Below are 15,946 nucleotides of genomic sequence, written 5' to 3'. Positions count from 1 at the left end.
ATGGGGCATAATAGTATCTTTCCGGATTATTGTAGTTCCACAAAATGGACAGTGAAAATGGCCTCCATCTCTGCAGGGCAGATTGCATCTTTTCTAAAAAGGGAGAGTAATTTGTCTTAAAAATCATACAGTACCTGGGAGACAAATGCTTACTTAACATCCTATACAGTACATACAAATATATTTTTCCCTACTTTAAACAGTTATGTATACTTCAAAAAGTGAAACAACTCAACTAACTGCTATAAGTAGTTTTGAGAGTAACTTGCTTTCTCTGCTAAAACTTATCCACAGACCTCGAAGAGTGCAACCCAGTATAACACTGGCTACAATATGCCCTTAGACATGCAAAAACACAAGTATCATTCAAATTTACATGTGAAAGCATATGATCTCAAAAAGATACTTGATGAATATTCCCTTGAAATGCACTGCATTTGCCGCATGATTCAGCAAATGCCTCTGGATGACACTTTCACTTTTGGTTTTGAATTTGGGGCAGACAGGACAAGCAATGTATATAATTTTTTTTTTTCTCCATTTTTTTTTTCACCTTCTACACTTATTATATTACCAAACAGTGTGTTTGTAATGTAAATGACTAGGTGACAAACACATTTCCTCAATACTGTACCGTACAGTACATCAAACACATTTTGACTTCATCATGTCTTCATACAGTAGTATATTTTGTAGGGCTGTCAGTTTAACGCATTAATTAGATAAATTAATTACACTGCAAATTAACGCGTTATGAAAATTAACGCAATTAATTCTGAGATTCTGCTATCTAAAAAAGAGGCGTAAATGTGCCGGCCTCTGCATGAGGTGGGCGGAGGTGTCAATCACCTGCACTGTTGTGCGACCCACAGCCGGGGAGTTTTACAGTTTTTCTCGATTGTTTACACACAAAAATGTAACTCATGCACCAACCCCCTGAACCAATTCTGCTAAACTACAAGCACAATTCCTGCTTTACACTCAAATTGCAGTTCTAAAACACTTTTTTCAAAACACTATGCACAATTCTCTGCATTTGGCACAGTTTTCATGGAGAAAATCTCTTGTTTTCACAAGGAACGCACTGTCATTCAAAATTCTAAAGTCAAGTGCCCTACTATGCACACTGACTCATCACATGGTCAAACACCTGTCACACAGTTTTACAATTAGCAATCAGAGCTTTAGCATAAAAGGCCAACAGGTGAGCTCTTCTGCTTTGGAGCAATGGATGCCAACATTGGAAACAGAGGCAGAGCCAGAGGAGTGAGAGTAATGAGAATAGGTAAGAAATCTACTCTCACTAGAAATTTGCAGTACTGCATATCAATACAGTACTCAATGAGTACAGTAGTACAGTATTGCCTGTGGACTGTTCTGTTGACTGTAAAAATAAAGTATGTTTCAAGTATTTGGGAAATGTATTCCTACTTTGTATTCCTACACAGTATTTACAGTATTTTACTATTTGTATTGCAGAACTGAAAGATTACCAACACAAGGTGGATAAAATATATTTGTTACCGCGTATTTGTGTGTCCTGAGTATAAAAACAATATTCTCAAATATTTTACAACACAGTCATGTATGAGCTGTAACACTGAACAAAAAAAAGGCCTAAGTCATTATGATCAATGAAGAAGAAGTGTTGTCCATTCATCATAGTGTTTTACATTGAGGACAGTGTTCAACTGGTTCTTCTAAATGTCTATTCATTTGATGGTTTGTGTGTGCCATTTGAAAACAAAATACCATTTTGAGAAGAAATAACATTGTTTTGAATGTAAAGTTTCATTTTGCAGGAGAATTGAGGGGCTTTGCCCATTGTGTGTGTGATTTTTGATTTGTGTGTAGAGTTCTGAGAGTATGAGGCATGCTTTCAGAAAATGTGTGTAAACAATCGAGAAAAACTGTAAAACCAAGAAACAGCTGATCACAGCAGTCAGTCCATCACTTCATCCACGGACATTAAGATGAACAACTGGACAGCTGCAGAGATCCAGGAGATGCAGCGTCTCCTCGGTCTCTGTAGCTGTTTGGTTGTGTTAGCTTGTTGTTGTGTCGGAAAGCTAAGGAGGATGGTCGCTACTTTCAAATTAAAAGCCCCCCGCTAAGAACCCAGTTCTAAATAGGGTGCAATGTAAAGCTCTTATTTTGAAGACAAATTCTATGTCACGGTTCACAACCTTATACTTCTACTATTCATTTTGAATTGCTGTATTGAGTCAGCTTTAGTGCTCCTTTTGAATTGAGAGACTGCTTAAGTTCCTATTTGATATATATACTTTATTCAGTAACAGTCAGGGTGCAACTCAGACGGTTAAGGTGCTGGATATTCGACTTTCTTCTCCAGATTTTTTTCTCAAGTATTGATGAACAAACAGCAGCTAGAAGGAAACATTTAGGAATATTGGACTTAAAATAATGACAAAATTTTGAATTTGACAGTGAGCTGGAAGATATATCAGGGTATCTTTTAATGTCACCCTCACAGCTGATAAGTAGATTTCTACTCCCTGGACAAGTGGCCAGCTCATCGCAGGGCCCTCACTGATGAGCAATGTGGGGTTCAGTATCCCGCTCAAGGACACTTTGACATGCAGCTCAGCCCTGCCCAGAGCCAGGATTTGAACCAGCAACCTTCCGATCACTAGTCGACCTGCTCCACCCACTGAACTACAGCAAAAAAATAATAAAACAGACAATAAAACATACAATTGGTGATTAAATTGTTTTTATAGTATGATCAAGTTAAAAAATTACACATATTACAGAAATTAGACATAGATAATGCAGATAATGCAGAAACAGAATCTTGATTCATATTTGATCAGCACTACCAACAGACCTTTCTCTATCACAAACACAGCTGGTTATGCAAGTCTTAGTAAATTCTGGATATACCTGCAGACTGGCTGGGAGTGGATGGACCTACAATCAATCTACAATCAATCAGGGCACAACACTTGTGATGTGACAGATTTGGTATAGTGACACTCAACACAAGAAATATATCTAAAACTGTATGCTTTGAACCAGCTCATCCAGAGCATGCATTGACATTAGCCCATAAGAGAGTCACAGTCATTGACACCCTTGACAACAAATGCTCTGCCTTTTATCTACTCTACTGGAATGAAAGGATGGACATACACAGAAGCATGCAGAAGTTATTAGTGAAGATTTTCTTAAACTGCTAGCTCATGTCATTATGTCATTGCAACAGGGCAGATGATTAGAGGAGCCTCATTCCTTCCTGATTTATTAGTACAAGGGCTAAAGAATGGATAGATGGTTCCAGAAAAAGTATCTGTGAATGTATGGATGAGCACCCTGGCCTCCATGTTGTAGAAGGACACCAGTCCCTTGTCATAGTCCACATAGATACCAATCCTGGATGGTCTGAGATTCACTGTCAGGCTGGTGGAGGGCTCTGTTCGGAAGGCGTAGTCAGTCCGATCCCGCAGGCTGAGGAACCAGTAGCCATGGGCAGGGCTTACCGTGATTTTGCCCTTCCGGTTGACAGACCAGCTTGCCACTCCCAGGTCCCAGTCAGTCTTTCCTCCCACCTTCACCTGGAGAAAGGTACAGTTTATTGCAAAACATACAGACTTTCACCTATGGGTAACCCTAAGGTAATGTCAATAAATTGATGTATAACAACAACAACAACAATAATAATAACAATAATAATTTTATCAAAGAGATATTCCGGCATAAGTTTAATCCATGCACAGTTACACTGAGTAAGACCCCCCCCCCCCCCCCGCGAGAGATCAAGTTTTCCGACCGCTAGCTTATGTAGTTTTAGCAACCTCAGAGAAGAGCGCACGATAACGATACACTGCAGTCTATGCCTCCAACCAAGAGACCGCCATCAAAAAGCCACTCATAGCCACAAATAATGCTCAGAACAGCACTAAACATCAGCAACAGTACAAATAGGGTCCCAGCACATAGTTTGAGGCATCAAACATCTGCTAGCTTTGACTGGATTGGATTAAACTTACACCGGAATGTCCCTTTAAAGGAGCAGTAGAAAACATACTATATGTTTGTGTTTCACTCTCTTATCATTTTTAACTACATATATGTATGTTCCCAGTCTGACAGATTATGGTGCACTTTTGACAACTACTACCCAGGTCAGCTGCAGCGCCTCCTCTCCTGATAAATCAGGTAGAAAGCACTAATGAACCCATGCTGGTTACAAATGAGTAATGTGTAAACAAATAGCAAAATGTAGGAAATGTTAGTATGATGTTTTTTTAAGCCTGAAATCATATTGATAGCAGATGTTGAACCTGCACATGACATAAATCCGTACAAGCCTGTACTTGAACACAAAGAATCATAGCTGTATCACTCTAACACTTGCATAGCTACTCTCAGTGGTGGCTGGGGATTGCTGAGCACCAATACGATCAATATAAAAATGCAATTGTTGTAAACTTGCTGAAACAACCTGAATACTTCCAAAACTGTACTGATATACAAATGTGTGAGTATTCCACTGATGAATATCACTCATGAATCATGTTTTTTAATTGCCACTTTCTTCTACAACCTTTTACTACTATTCTGTTCTAATGGCAGACATTGTTGTTGACTTGCACACAGCTCACATTTGCTGTGTCTCAATTCAGGGTCTGCATCCTTTGGAGCATTTGAAGGCCAATTACATCACTTAGCCACGCGAAGGCTGTCCCAATCTGAACTGCTCCTCCAGATGCTCCTTCTTTTCCCTCTTTTTGGAAGATGCATAGCTACTTTCCTTCGTGGCCTCACTCAAGATTCTTTGCGCGCCCGAAAAAGAAGAATGAAAGAGAGAAAATGGAGACATCACGCGGCGTCGATCGCCACTGTCGTGGGCCTGGGCGGCAGAAATCGTGACATAAGGGTAAAACATCTGGTGACACAACCAGGAAATGCTGAAAAGGCAAGACTGTCCCATTTAACAACGGCTGACGCAGTTAACAAAGTCTCAGAGGGACTCTCCTTCGAAGATCGCAAAGGCCGGGTCCTTCGAAGGATGCAGCCCCTACACTGAGACACTGCAACTGTTTCCCTCTTACCTCCCAGTAATGGCGCCCTGAGCTGAGGCCCTGATGGGCCAGCACACACACCACCCGATCAAAGCGCTCAGGGTTATCTGGCACCAGCTGATGGCGGTCACCACAGTGCACCTGCTTCCCATCTGCTGAGATGATGAGACGGGGGTGGGCTGTGCTGGGATCTAAAGTGATGTCGACTGACAGATTGAGAGAGAGAGTGATTCCACCAGCAATTAACCGATGAAAATCCCAACAATTATAAAGGCAGATTCTTTTTAAACTTTACCTGCATATTCTTGAACCCTCCTGATCTCTGCAACAACAGAATATATTTACTTTTTATTTATTAGATAAAAAAAAGTATTCATTTAATTCAACAGGATCAGAAAAACTGATAAAAACACAATAAACAACATCTTGTGCTGTGAGCTGATCTGGATCTTACTTGGGTTAGGTCTGGGCACTGATTGGTCCAGTAAGGATTGCTGGCCTGTAAATTAGGACACATTTACATGACTTTTGACTACACTTTGGCCTTTGGTCTTTCTCAGGGAACACCCATCAAAATTCTGAATCAAGACAAATCAGAGCTTCCAGAACATAAACACGTAGGGTATTTTTTGTCCTTTGCTACAGTAACAAGAGTGGAGATACTGCTATATTACAGTTGGTGCATATGTTTGTGAGTGCCTAGCCGAAGAGATTGTTATTACACAAAATGTAAATATCCATCTTTGTCTCTTGACTTTGTCTCTCTCATAGGTCAAGGTGGAGTTGCAGACTTCTGGCTTGGTGCCAGGTGTGAATCAGGACTTACAGACTACAGGCAGTGTCAGCATGTCTTCCTGAAAACGCTCCATCATGTGACTGACAGTCTTGAGGATCACCCCTGATGTCAGCTCGGACACCACAGAGACACCTGACCAGTCCTTAGTTTGTGGAGGGGTGGACAGGGCGGGGAATGTCTGGACATGGACAAGGATATCAATAATGCACTATAGAATATGATCATGTTCTGGAATTTCAGCTGGTCAGGGAAACTGTCCAGGTAGCTGGTCTATGAATTGGGTAAGGGTACAATGGTACAATTTGGACAGCAGGGAACAGAACCAAGACAATGTATGGAGAGGTAACTGTTTTGCTTACGCAAGCTAACCGGCAACTCCTGCTAATGTAGCTAGCTGCCATTAGCTAATTAGCCATGGAGCTAGTGCCGTTAGCCAGTTTCTTTAGGTTTGATAATTATGTTGTCTTAATTAATGTCAAGTTGTCATAAGACAGACATGTCAAACAGTTTTTTGAACAACTTTTATAAGTGACGTAACAGACAATTGACACTTCATTGACAGCAAGCATAAACATTCTTAAAGACTCCTTCATGGTTATGCCAGGTGTCATGGCATGAACACGTCACACCATCACAGACCAATGTGAAAATATTTACTGGTGAACAGAATGAGTAATTTGCTGCACTTGAAAAAGTGTGGTTGATAAACACTATACCAATATTTCAGCATTTCACTTTTTACTGGGCACAAATTTTAAGGAGCAGGATCTTGTCTTGGACTTATTCCTAACAAGAATAGTCTAATATAGTGTGCACCTGCATATTTATCACTTCTTTATTTTTTGTATGCTCCTGTTACATTATATTTACCCCATCATTCATCCATAGCCTACCCTGAGAAAGTGTATGTAGTCTTCAGACAGAGCCAGCTGGCTCAGTGCTGTGCTTCTCCTGTTTAGCACAGATATCTCCTCCTCCAGCTCTCTCAGCAGGCTTTGAGCTCTATGTTCAGCCGCTCGCTGAGTCATCTCAATCACCTGGTAGCAATGGGAACAATGGAAAAAATACAGGAATAAATCTTACACAAAACATCGATAGTTACTGAGTATCTGTACCCCTTGATGCATCGTAAATACAGGCTGTTAACAGGTATGCTAATACAAAGTTGAGTGGCCTTGTGTTTTTACCATCACCATAATTAACCCATAATTACCTTCCACAGCCTGTAAAGCACTGTTTCTTTGAAACACATGGGTAGCACTCAGAAGAGCAAATACCTCCGCCAACAGCACAAGATCAAACTTGATAGCGCTGTATCAATCTAAATTTTAAACTACCCTTTATTGGTTAACAATAATTTAAGCTCATAAGATTGAGGATCTGTCAAAAGTTGTACTCACTCAAAAAAAAAGACTCAAGTATGAAAATTAATATTCGACTGTGGAAAAAAAACACATGAGCAGCTGCTTTGCATGTGGATGCACGGCATGACGGGTCAGGGACAAGTCACAAGAGTTGCATTTGCATAGTTGCTGCTGAAAGTGAGACGCGACAAAAACCGTGGCAGAAAGTTCAGAGCCCAACTCGGCAGCAGAGAGGGTGGTTTGGACTCCAAGCAACCTAAAAAGCCCCGTTTGGAAATACTTAGGATTTTGGTCAGTAGACGGCAAAAATGTGGAGCCTCGAGATAAATATGTATGCAAGCTGTGTAAGCTACAGTTAGCTTACCATTCCACCACTAGCAACATGAGGGCACATCTCGAAAATGTGCACCGAAATGAGCATGCCATGATGTCTGATCTCCAACTAAACAGCCACGTCTCAACTGTTATTTTTCACTGCCCGCCACAAAGCTCTTTGTAGGGAGCCCCGGATATGACATGGTCAGAATTAAATTGTGATATCAATCTCCTTTGAAAGTAGCATCATGTGTGTCAGACTCTCAGCTGAGGAAATACATAGGCTATATGAGCCGCAGCGTTGAGTGAGCGTTCAGTGATCAGAATTTAGTTTGTATTGATGTGCAGGTTGTTGTTGCTCTGACTGAACTACTGAATGAATGATATTAATACTATTAATTATTGTTTCGTGCGCTCATCATACCTACTTCACGGCCACTAATTGGTATTTCATGCTCACGTTATACTTACTTACTTGGCCATGAAGTAGTACTTTTTGACCATGCCATGTCTGGGGCTCTGTATACTGTTATTGACATAATGCGCAAGTAAAGATATTCAAATGGTTTGAATCTATGTGTTTGTTTTACAGCGAATGTCCGAACGAGCAATTTTGACAGCCCTATGATGCAGTAATGGGTGCAAATGCTAAATGCTCAATACTTAACTAGTGAAGAATTAGGTAAACTGTACTCCCATGTAATTACCCAACAACCCACTTTATCCTGCTTTATTCTGTAATTACCCAGTACTTAACTGTAATTCCAAGCTCTTCCGCTACTACAACTTGTCATTGTGCTGTTTTTACTTTTGTTTTTTCTTGGGAATTTCATCACTATTTTACATAATTAACAGCCTGTAACATAAAGGTTAGGAGACCGTTTTCCTTCTGCCTAAACACAGGATGTCTCTGTGGTTCTCTTAAGGGGACAAGACTTTAAACAAATGCATGTTCTTTATTCACGGCAAATAGGTATTTAGGTAAATACTATTTTGTACATTCCGTATTTGGTATATTAGTGTGTTTGAACCTTGTAAAAGCAAAAATCACAAATTACTTAAAGTAAAGTAAATTAATTTGACTGGGCATATTGATACTATAGAATGAACAAGGTAAATTAAATAGCTGTTTTGCTGCGCTACAAAAAAAGAAAGAGCATCGGCTTTTAATCTGCATCAGTGTTTTTTACCTCCAAGACTTCAGTTTGACAGCGCTCAACACTTGAGATCAGTTTGGAAAAAACACAAACAGCTCCCTCTGTCTCTCTTTCAGCAGCAGCCTGGATAAAAGAGAAAGGGCAAACAATGTGAGCTGTCTGACGGCACCAACTGCAAATTTGTCAAGGGGGCTACTTTGATGAGCCCATGGCAGGTGTGAGGACATTTACTGGATCAGTCGGGGACAAACCACTGAGAGAGGGCTAAATCTTGCAGAACAAACAAGTAAAAAAAAAAAAAAAAAAGAAGAAGAAGCTTAAATCAGCACATGCCAGAATGGACAAAGTAATGGTTTTAGTTAAAAAATTTTGCATGTACTTTGGTCTTAAAGACATGTCTGAAGGCTGGTAATATGCACATTCAGCACTTTCAAAAGGTTTAAAAAAAAAAAACAACTAAAAAAGGACCTTGTTATTATCTTTAAAGCAGCCTTGCTGTAAATACTGTTCTAATAACAATTTGAGATCATACCAAGTACCACATGTAATCAGCCTCCTGTAGGAATCAGGTAGTCAATATTAACAAGACAAGAGTGCTCTAATCAGTCTGATCAGACTGCATCTGTACCCGCCAGAGGCCTCTCGTATTCACAGATAAATTAAAGATTTTTTAAATACAAACTAACATCTAACTTGTTACAGAGTTATAACTCACCTGTATCTCTCGTAAGGAGTTTTGTATTTCCTCCACTTTCCTCTTCTTCTCACAGATGAGATCCTTCAGCTCCACCTCTGAAATATTTAACTGGGACTGGAGACAACAGAAACCACACGTTTTCTTAGGCTTAACCTGATGATATCTGAAACTGATCACCACTAAAAGCCTTGAAAAACTAGATACCTGATGGAAAGATGGCACCCATTCAAACCAATAAGAATTGTTTGCCTGTCACATACAGCAAAAGAAATTCCTGGCTTCAGCATTTACTTCCTGGTTGTGGCCCATCGAATGTGTGCAGGATAGTTGGAAGCAAGGCTGAGTGGCACCCTCCAGAACAAAAGACACTATATTACATATGTACACAGTATCGGAGTTGGAGCCCCATTCATTCCTATGAAAGTGGTGTTGTGAAGCCAAATAAGCTTGACATCCTGGGTATGAAAATATCGTGTTGAGCAGGCCACAGAGCATGCACAAGAGACTTCTGACCAAGCCGGCTAACATCTTGTCCAGTGCCCAGCAAACTTGAATGAGGATAATATAGTTTAATCATGCGGCTCTTCTAGACTGTCCAAATATTATTGAATCCAATTATGACAGTGAAACAAGTCATTCCACAGAGGTTGTGATGCTCAAAAAAATACATCCAGACTTCTTTCACAATATAAGTTTTTGGGAAAAAGTCTGATGTGCTGAGTGCATCACATGACGATGTAATTACACGGATTGGACACTACAAAAAACTGGCTTCAAAGCAGGGTGCTCTTCCTGGAGCCTTGCTGGTGAATGCAAAAGTATCTTGGATGGCTGTGTAGGGAAACACAACTTAGACAAAACACATACAGGACTGCAGTAAAAGCAGATGTTAGTTAAGTTTAAGATAACGATAACACTTCCTAATAATGAATATTTCAGCATGCATGGTTACCTGTGGTAGTATAGTATATTTTTAATGTTCATATTGCTGTCACTGTGGACTGAACCAATATTTGAAGAAAATATACATCTATGCTCTGGCAAGCTGCTTTGACATAAGCTGAATCAAAAATTGTTATTCTACTACAGGCAACTAGGCACTGACATTAATATTTGTTTAACTCTAGTTATTAACTTTCCAGGGTTATATTAATTATTAATCAAAATATACAGGGTAAATCAATGATCACAGTGAACAGTTGTTATTTTACAGCTCATACACATGCATGAATCAAATTAAAAAAGGAAAAATAGTGCAATAAATCTGTAGTATAAATAGAAATATACATATTTATCTATATTAGACACTATTTTCTGAAGTAAATGAGAAAAACTTTAACAAATGCAATTAGAAACCTATATTCAATTTCCTCTTTTACTGCAGTTCTGTGCATGGTTTGTCCGAGTCATGTTCCCATATTTAGCTATGCAAGACGGCGGACGCACTTGTGACTGCACCACTCACATCAGGTAGTGGCACCCCTCAATGGCCACAAAACAATGTTGTAAGTATAAGATGGCGAATAAGCATTGTCTTGTTTCAGGACATTTGTTAAAAAAGAGAGCTTCATCAGTCCACATTTCACAAAGTCACAATCTGTTGTGTGGCTGTTACCCCGACCTGAAATCACATATTTACAGGAGATTCATGTGGTTATAAATCTTTAACAGACACACCTTCTTGATGTTCCACTCTCTCTTAGCAGGGATGACGTTGTGTCCTCGGTGCTCTGCTTTCTCCAAACAGACGCTGCAGACGCAGGTGTTGTCAGTGCGACAGAAGAACTCCAGCCCTCTCAGGTGGATGGGACACAGAGGCAGACCAAGGGAAGTGTCACTGGGCGTACCACTCACAGTGTACCTGCTGTAACAGTAAAAATCCGTTATGATAGACACTGAAGTTGCTCTCAGTTTTGCAGCTATCATAGCTTCAGCCTTGAATATGAGGATATCACTACAAAGACACTTGGAAAGTTATGGTGGCGCTGTTCAGCCTAGCTTCCAATTTTGCCCAGTGGCCAGTTGCAGTAATGGAGGAAAATAGGATGAGTGTGCCTTCATTGTCATTGCAGGCTCAACATACAGCAACTCTATTTGGTGTACCATCACAGGATATAGAATAAAAGCAATACAAAAACAATGAATAACATATGAAATATAGATATTCTAACTAAATATAAAAGTGAGGAATCAGTGTTGCACATGATGGTTGTGTAACATGTGAGTAGACAGCAGAATGTTTGGGACAAAAGAGTCCCAGTGTTATTTTGTGTTTAGTATGAATACAGGTGATGTTTGGGAATGAAACTGACTCTGAATCTTGATTTGTGTGTTTTGGCTGTACTGTAGCGAAGAGAAGTGAGTTCGGCGCACAGCCCTGAGGTGCACCATTGTTCAGTGTGGTGGAGGAGGAGATGTGGGGATAAAATTTGACACACTGTGGGCGATGAGTAAGGAAGTTCTTCATCCTGGTGCAAATGGGGGAGGAAAGGCCTAAGTCGGGCAGCTTGCTGACTAAAATTTTAGGATTATAGTACTGAAGGCTGTGCTGAGGTCTGTGAAGAGCATCCTCTCGTAGCTCTTCTGGTGTTCAAGCTGTCGCAGTACTATGTGAGTTGCAATGGCGATTGCATCCTCAATCGATCTTTTAGCACTGTATGCAAACTGATATGGTTAGAAGGAGAGAGGCAGGCTGGCTCTGATGAGATGCAGCACCAGTTTCTTGAAGCACTAGTTATCACTACTGTTACTACTTTTAACTAGTGCTGGGCAGTATACCAGTTCACACTGAATACTGGTGTATATTTTCATTATGATATGAATTTTTAATATACCCTCATACCGGTGTATTTGATTAGACAGCGTTCGGAATGCTACGCTGCGCGACGCTGTTTCAGACCGGACACTTTTCGATGTTGCGCTTCTGAACAGGCATGGTGCGACTGCAAGGCGTGTTGAGGGTAAACAGTAGTGCTCTGGTGTCACGTTACGGTGAAGATGGCCAGAACAGACATTGAAGCTCATGACTTCATCCGTGGATGTCAAGATGAGCAACTGGAAAGCCGCTGTGATGCGGGACATGCTAGCATCTCCTCTGTCTCTGTAGCTGTCAGCTTGTTGTTATAATGGTAAGCTACTAACGGTCGCTACTTTCAAATTAAAAGCCCCCTGCTAGGAACCCCATTCTAAACTCCAATGGGGTGCAATATAAAGCTCTTATTTTGAAGATAAATTTGACCTGCTTCCTTTACATTGCAGCAAATGTGACGCCTTTTCTATATAAAAGGGGCTAGTAACTCCTCTCCCAACTAGTAGAAAATGCTGTGAACACCTGATTATGTATGAAGAAAAAAAAAAAAAAATACCGTCATATACCGTGAAACCGTTAGAATTTTGAAAAATACCGTGATATACATTTCTGGTCATACTGCCCAGCACTAGTGATAACTACTAACTATAGTGCTCATTACTATTGTAACTTGTTTGAAGATGTTTGTTTGAATGATGGTTTGTGACAGGGAGATGTTGGGAGATATGATGGTGTACCGATCAAGGTACATATCCCACAGCCTTTCTCAAATTAACTGCCTGCAGCACATACCTCATATCCTGCTCCTGCAGTGGGAGTGTGTGTGTGCTCTAGTGGTGCTATACTGTGCTTTGTCTCCTGACCAGAGGGTGGTGTTCCGATTTTTAAGGAGAGTTTGGACCTCATAACAACACAATGCTAATGTTAGCATTGGGATAGATGTAGGCAGCATGGCAGTGAAATGTGACATGACAGTGCATGGAGCTCTCGGCGTAGGTAAAACGGCAGAAAACAGTGAGCACTTTGAGATCGGGGGAACCTGTTCTACCATACTCCCTCTTTCCTTTCCATGACCCTGCCCAACATTCTATTGAAGTACACTCACCAACATTCCATTTCCTGACACTTTCCATCATTCTGTTGCATGATACTTATCAGCATTCGAATATATTACACCTCACATCATTCCATTGTAAGACACATCCCAACATTCCATTCCATGACACATACCAGCACTCATTTGTAAGACGTGCCAACATTTCAGTCCATGAGACCACAAACTATTCCACTCTGTGACATGTCCCATCATTCCACTCTATGATATGTCCCCCACTGTCATAATTCCAGTCATTTGGTCCAGTAACAGTTGGAAAGTCTAGAAGAGCTGCACAATTAAATCAATTTATCTTCATTCAAGTTCGCTGGATGCTAAAATGGAAGGCCCCGTCTGTGATCCGGGTGTTTTCATAGCTCTGAAGTTGAGCTTTCATAGGAATGAATGGGGCTCCACCTCCAACACTGTGTCCAGTTATAAAACATACATAGACAGATGCATCCCAAATTCCTTCTTTATTTATACACCACCACCGGATGTTAAGGCACCATCACTTTGTGGGATGAAATTTAGCGTGTTCATCCAGATCTTAAATTCAGATGAAAAGCTGATCTGAGCCGAGGTGATTAAAAACATAGTTCTACTGCAGAGTGAGTTGACCCTGGTGTAACTGCAGAGTTTGCCCATTCCCATTGCACAAAAAGCCCGATTAGTGGATTGAAATGGTAAGGCGTATCAATTTAGCAACTTATTATAATGGACGCAAGCTATAGCAGATGTGTTGTGCCATGATTGTGCCATTTAATCTGGCTGTAACTGCTAAAATTGAATTGAATCCGTTTTAATGTAGTCTAATGAGTGTAGTTTGGTACCTGCAAGGAGGTGAGTAGGGTGGAGGTGGGTCCTGGTACTCATTGTTCTGTGTCTGAAGAGACAGGTGAGCATCAACTGGATTTGGACTTTGTGGTTGAGGGTTACTGGGAAGAGGGAGGGTTGTGTTAGGCTCCCCAGGAGTCAGCTGATGAAAACGAGTCATCATCTCAGCAAATACACACTCTGGCATCTCGCCCGGCCTCTGGGGCAGAGGAAGGGCTGGGTGATGATGATGGCCGGGATGTGAGTTGGGATCCTCCACTCCACCTCTGACATTGATTGGAATTTCAGTGTTGGCTATAATCTTGAATCGTTCAGTGATTTCCTTCAGGCTTCGGTTGATTTGGAGCTCTGGTCGCTTGCGGAAGGACTCCTTACAGAGGGGACATTGATAGATTTTGGCACCCCCTCCTTCTCCTCCTCCTCCTCCTCCTCCTCTTCCTCTGTCCCAGTAGGAGGAGATGCAGACCTGGCAGAAGCTGTGGCCACATGGTGTTGAGACTGGATTGTTGAATATCTCCAGACAGATGGAGCAGGTAAACTGGTCCTCAGACAGCAGGGCAGCTGCCAGCGCCATGACAATCCAATATGATGCTGTATGAGAGATAGTGAAAGAAATATGCAGTTCCGAATATATAACACAATATATAGCACTGCAGTGCACTACTATACTCTGGATGTCTGATCCAGTGTCCAATTTGCTAATGTTTGTGTTTTGGTTGTGGAAAATATCATTCTGTATTAAACCTGTTGCATAAAAGCTTTTTTTTTTTTCTTTCTTTTTTTTTTTTTTCTGTTGCAGCTTGCAGGCATCGTAGCAAAAAGCTCAAAACAGTTTGAGTGTGTTGAGGTTTTACTGTAGGGCCAGATTTACACACATAGAAAGGCCTTGCATTTACTCATATTCTGCATGTATTTGGATACCAAGGCTGCAGCACTGTCACTCATTATCTGTTGTAGGGGCCCCCAGAACACACTTAGCAACATTCTTAGAAGCGTTTTACTCCTTTCAGTGTGCAGGTAAGATGCCGTGATGCTTGTAGATAAATTCTGTACTATTCTGTAGTGTGTGCCTCCTGCACCTAAACTCACCCACTTCAAAGCAATCACTCTAACAACACAAGTGAGTAGTTTCGCAAGATCAGGAAATTCAGGCTTGGTTGGAATATTTATCTTGCGTCTGTAACCAAGGTTATTATTATGGTTAAATAACAATATGCTTAAAACTCGGAAGTCATTTATCTCTGTTTCCGCATTCACTGTTCTGCTGCCAGAAACACTCACCAGAGCACAAAATATTAATCAATCCACTGCTAGAAATAGTCCCCAAAATATGCACAATTTTCTTCTGTTTAAGTAATGTGTGTTAAAAGCTAGAGTGACTTTGAGGTTTGTGAGTTTAGGGAGGTTACTGTCTTTCTTTGTGCATTTGTTCTGAACTGGTTTCCTCGGTTGCTATAAAGTAACGGTGGATGTATGAGATGTATGGAAAAAAAGAGTGATAGAAACCGAGGTACAAGAGTGAACGGACGGGCATTCACTTGTTGGGGAGAGCTCCTGTGTTGAAGTCTGTCCCTGTTCATTTGTGTTCAGTAACAAAACCTGCCTACTTATTAATCCATTCGGCAGTTTTCCTCTACCAGATGTACTCCAGATGTATTCATTAGAGGGCCTCACCCTATGTCTTTCAGATAATATGATACAATTCAAAAGTAAAACAGTGCTCCACCACAAGCACAGATAATAAGTGATTCTGATTGGCAAGAGGGTGTTCTGTAAATCTGTCTCAGATGAGCACTAGGCCCTCATGTGGTGTCATCATCAGTGTTTCATAGC

At 40.8% G+C, this 15,946-nt stretch overlaps 1 protein-coding gene across 5 annotated transcripts; it reads right to left on the bottom strand.

The window, feature by feature from the left end:
• Positions 1–2,724: 2,724 nt before the first annotated feature.
• Positions 2,725–15,398, bottom strand: LOC119020748 (E3 ubiquitin-protein ligase TRIM7-like). 5 transcript variants are annotated; one of them, XM_037100543.1, is made up of 11 exons: positions 14,110–15,398; positions 11,052–11,238; positions 9,579–9,623; positions 9,393–9,488; positions 8,711–8,800; positions 6,735–6,878; positions 5,872–6,019; positions 5,500–5,544; positions 5,341–5,367; positions 5,076–5,251; positions 2,725–3,575 (listed from the first exon to the last, which is right to left on the bottom strand). In XM_037100543.1, exons 1-11 carry the CDS (start codon positions 14,685–14,687, stop codon positions 3,210–3,212), a joined length of 1,902 nt encoding a protein of 633 aa, XP_036956438.1. In that variant the 5' UTR covers positions 14,688–15,398; the 3' UTR covers positions 2,725–3,209. The 5 variants fall into 5 exon arrangements, with proteins under 5 accessions (XP_036956438.1, XP_036956262.1, XP_036956524.1 ...); XM_037100367.1 differs by having other exon boundaries at positions 9,393–9,623; XM_037100629.1 differs by lacking the exon at positions 9,579–9,623.
• Between the last annotated feature and the right edge of the window lie 548 nt (positions 15,399–15,946).

This window comes from Acanthopagrus latus, chromosome 1, assembly GCF_904848185.1.
Source record: "Acanthopagrus latus isolate v.2019 chromosome 1, fAcaLat1.1, whole genome shotgun sequence".
Lineage (NCBI taxonomy): Eukaryota > Metazoa > Chordata > Actinopteri > Spariformes > Sparidae > Acanthopagrus > Acanthopagrus latus.
This window is presented reverse-complemented; position numbering and strand designations above follow the sequence as displayed.

What these genes read in the sequence shown, in the direction of transcription:
- LOC119020748 (XM_037100367.1), bottom strand. Translation starts at nt 14,687, where the DNA reads ATGGCGCTGGCAGCTGCCCTGCTGTCTGAGGACCAGTTTACCTGCTCC. An exon ending in GAGAGTGGAACATCAAGAAG is followed by an intron (nt 9,624 to 11,051) that starts GTGTGTCTGTTA and finishes TGTATGTGACAG; the next exon opens with GCAAACAATTCTTATTGGTT. An exon ending in ACTCCTTACGAGAGATACAG is followed by an intron (nt 8,801 to 9,392) that starts GTGAGTTATAAC and finishes TCTTTTATCCAG; the next exon opens with GCTGCTGCTGAAAGAGAGAC.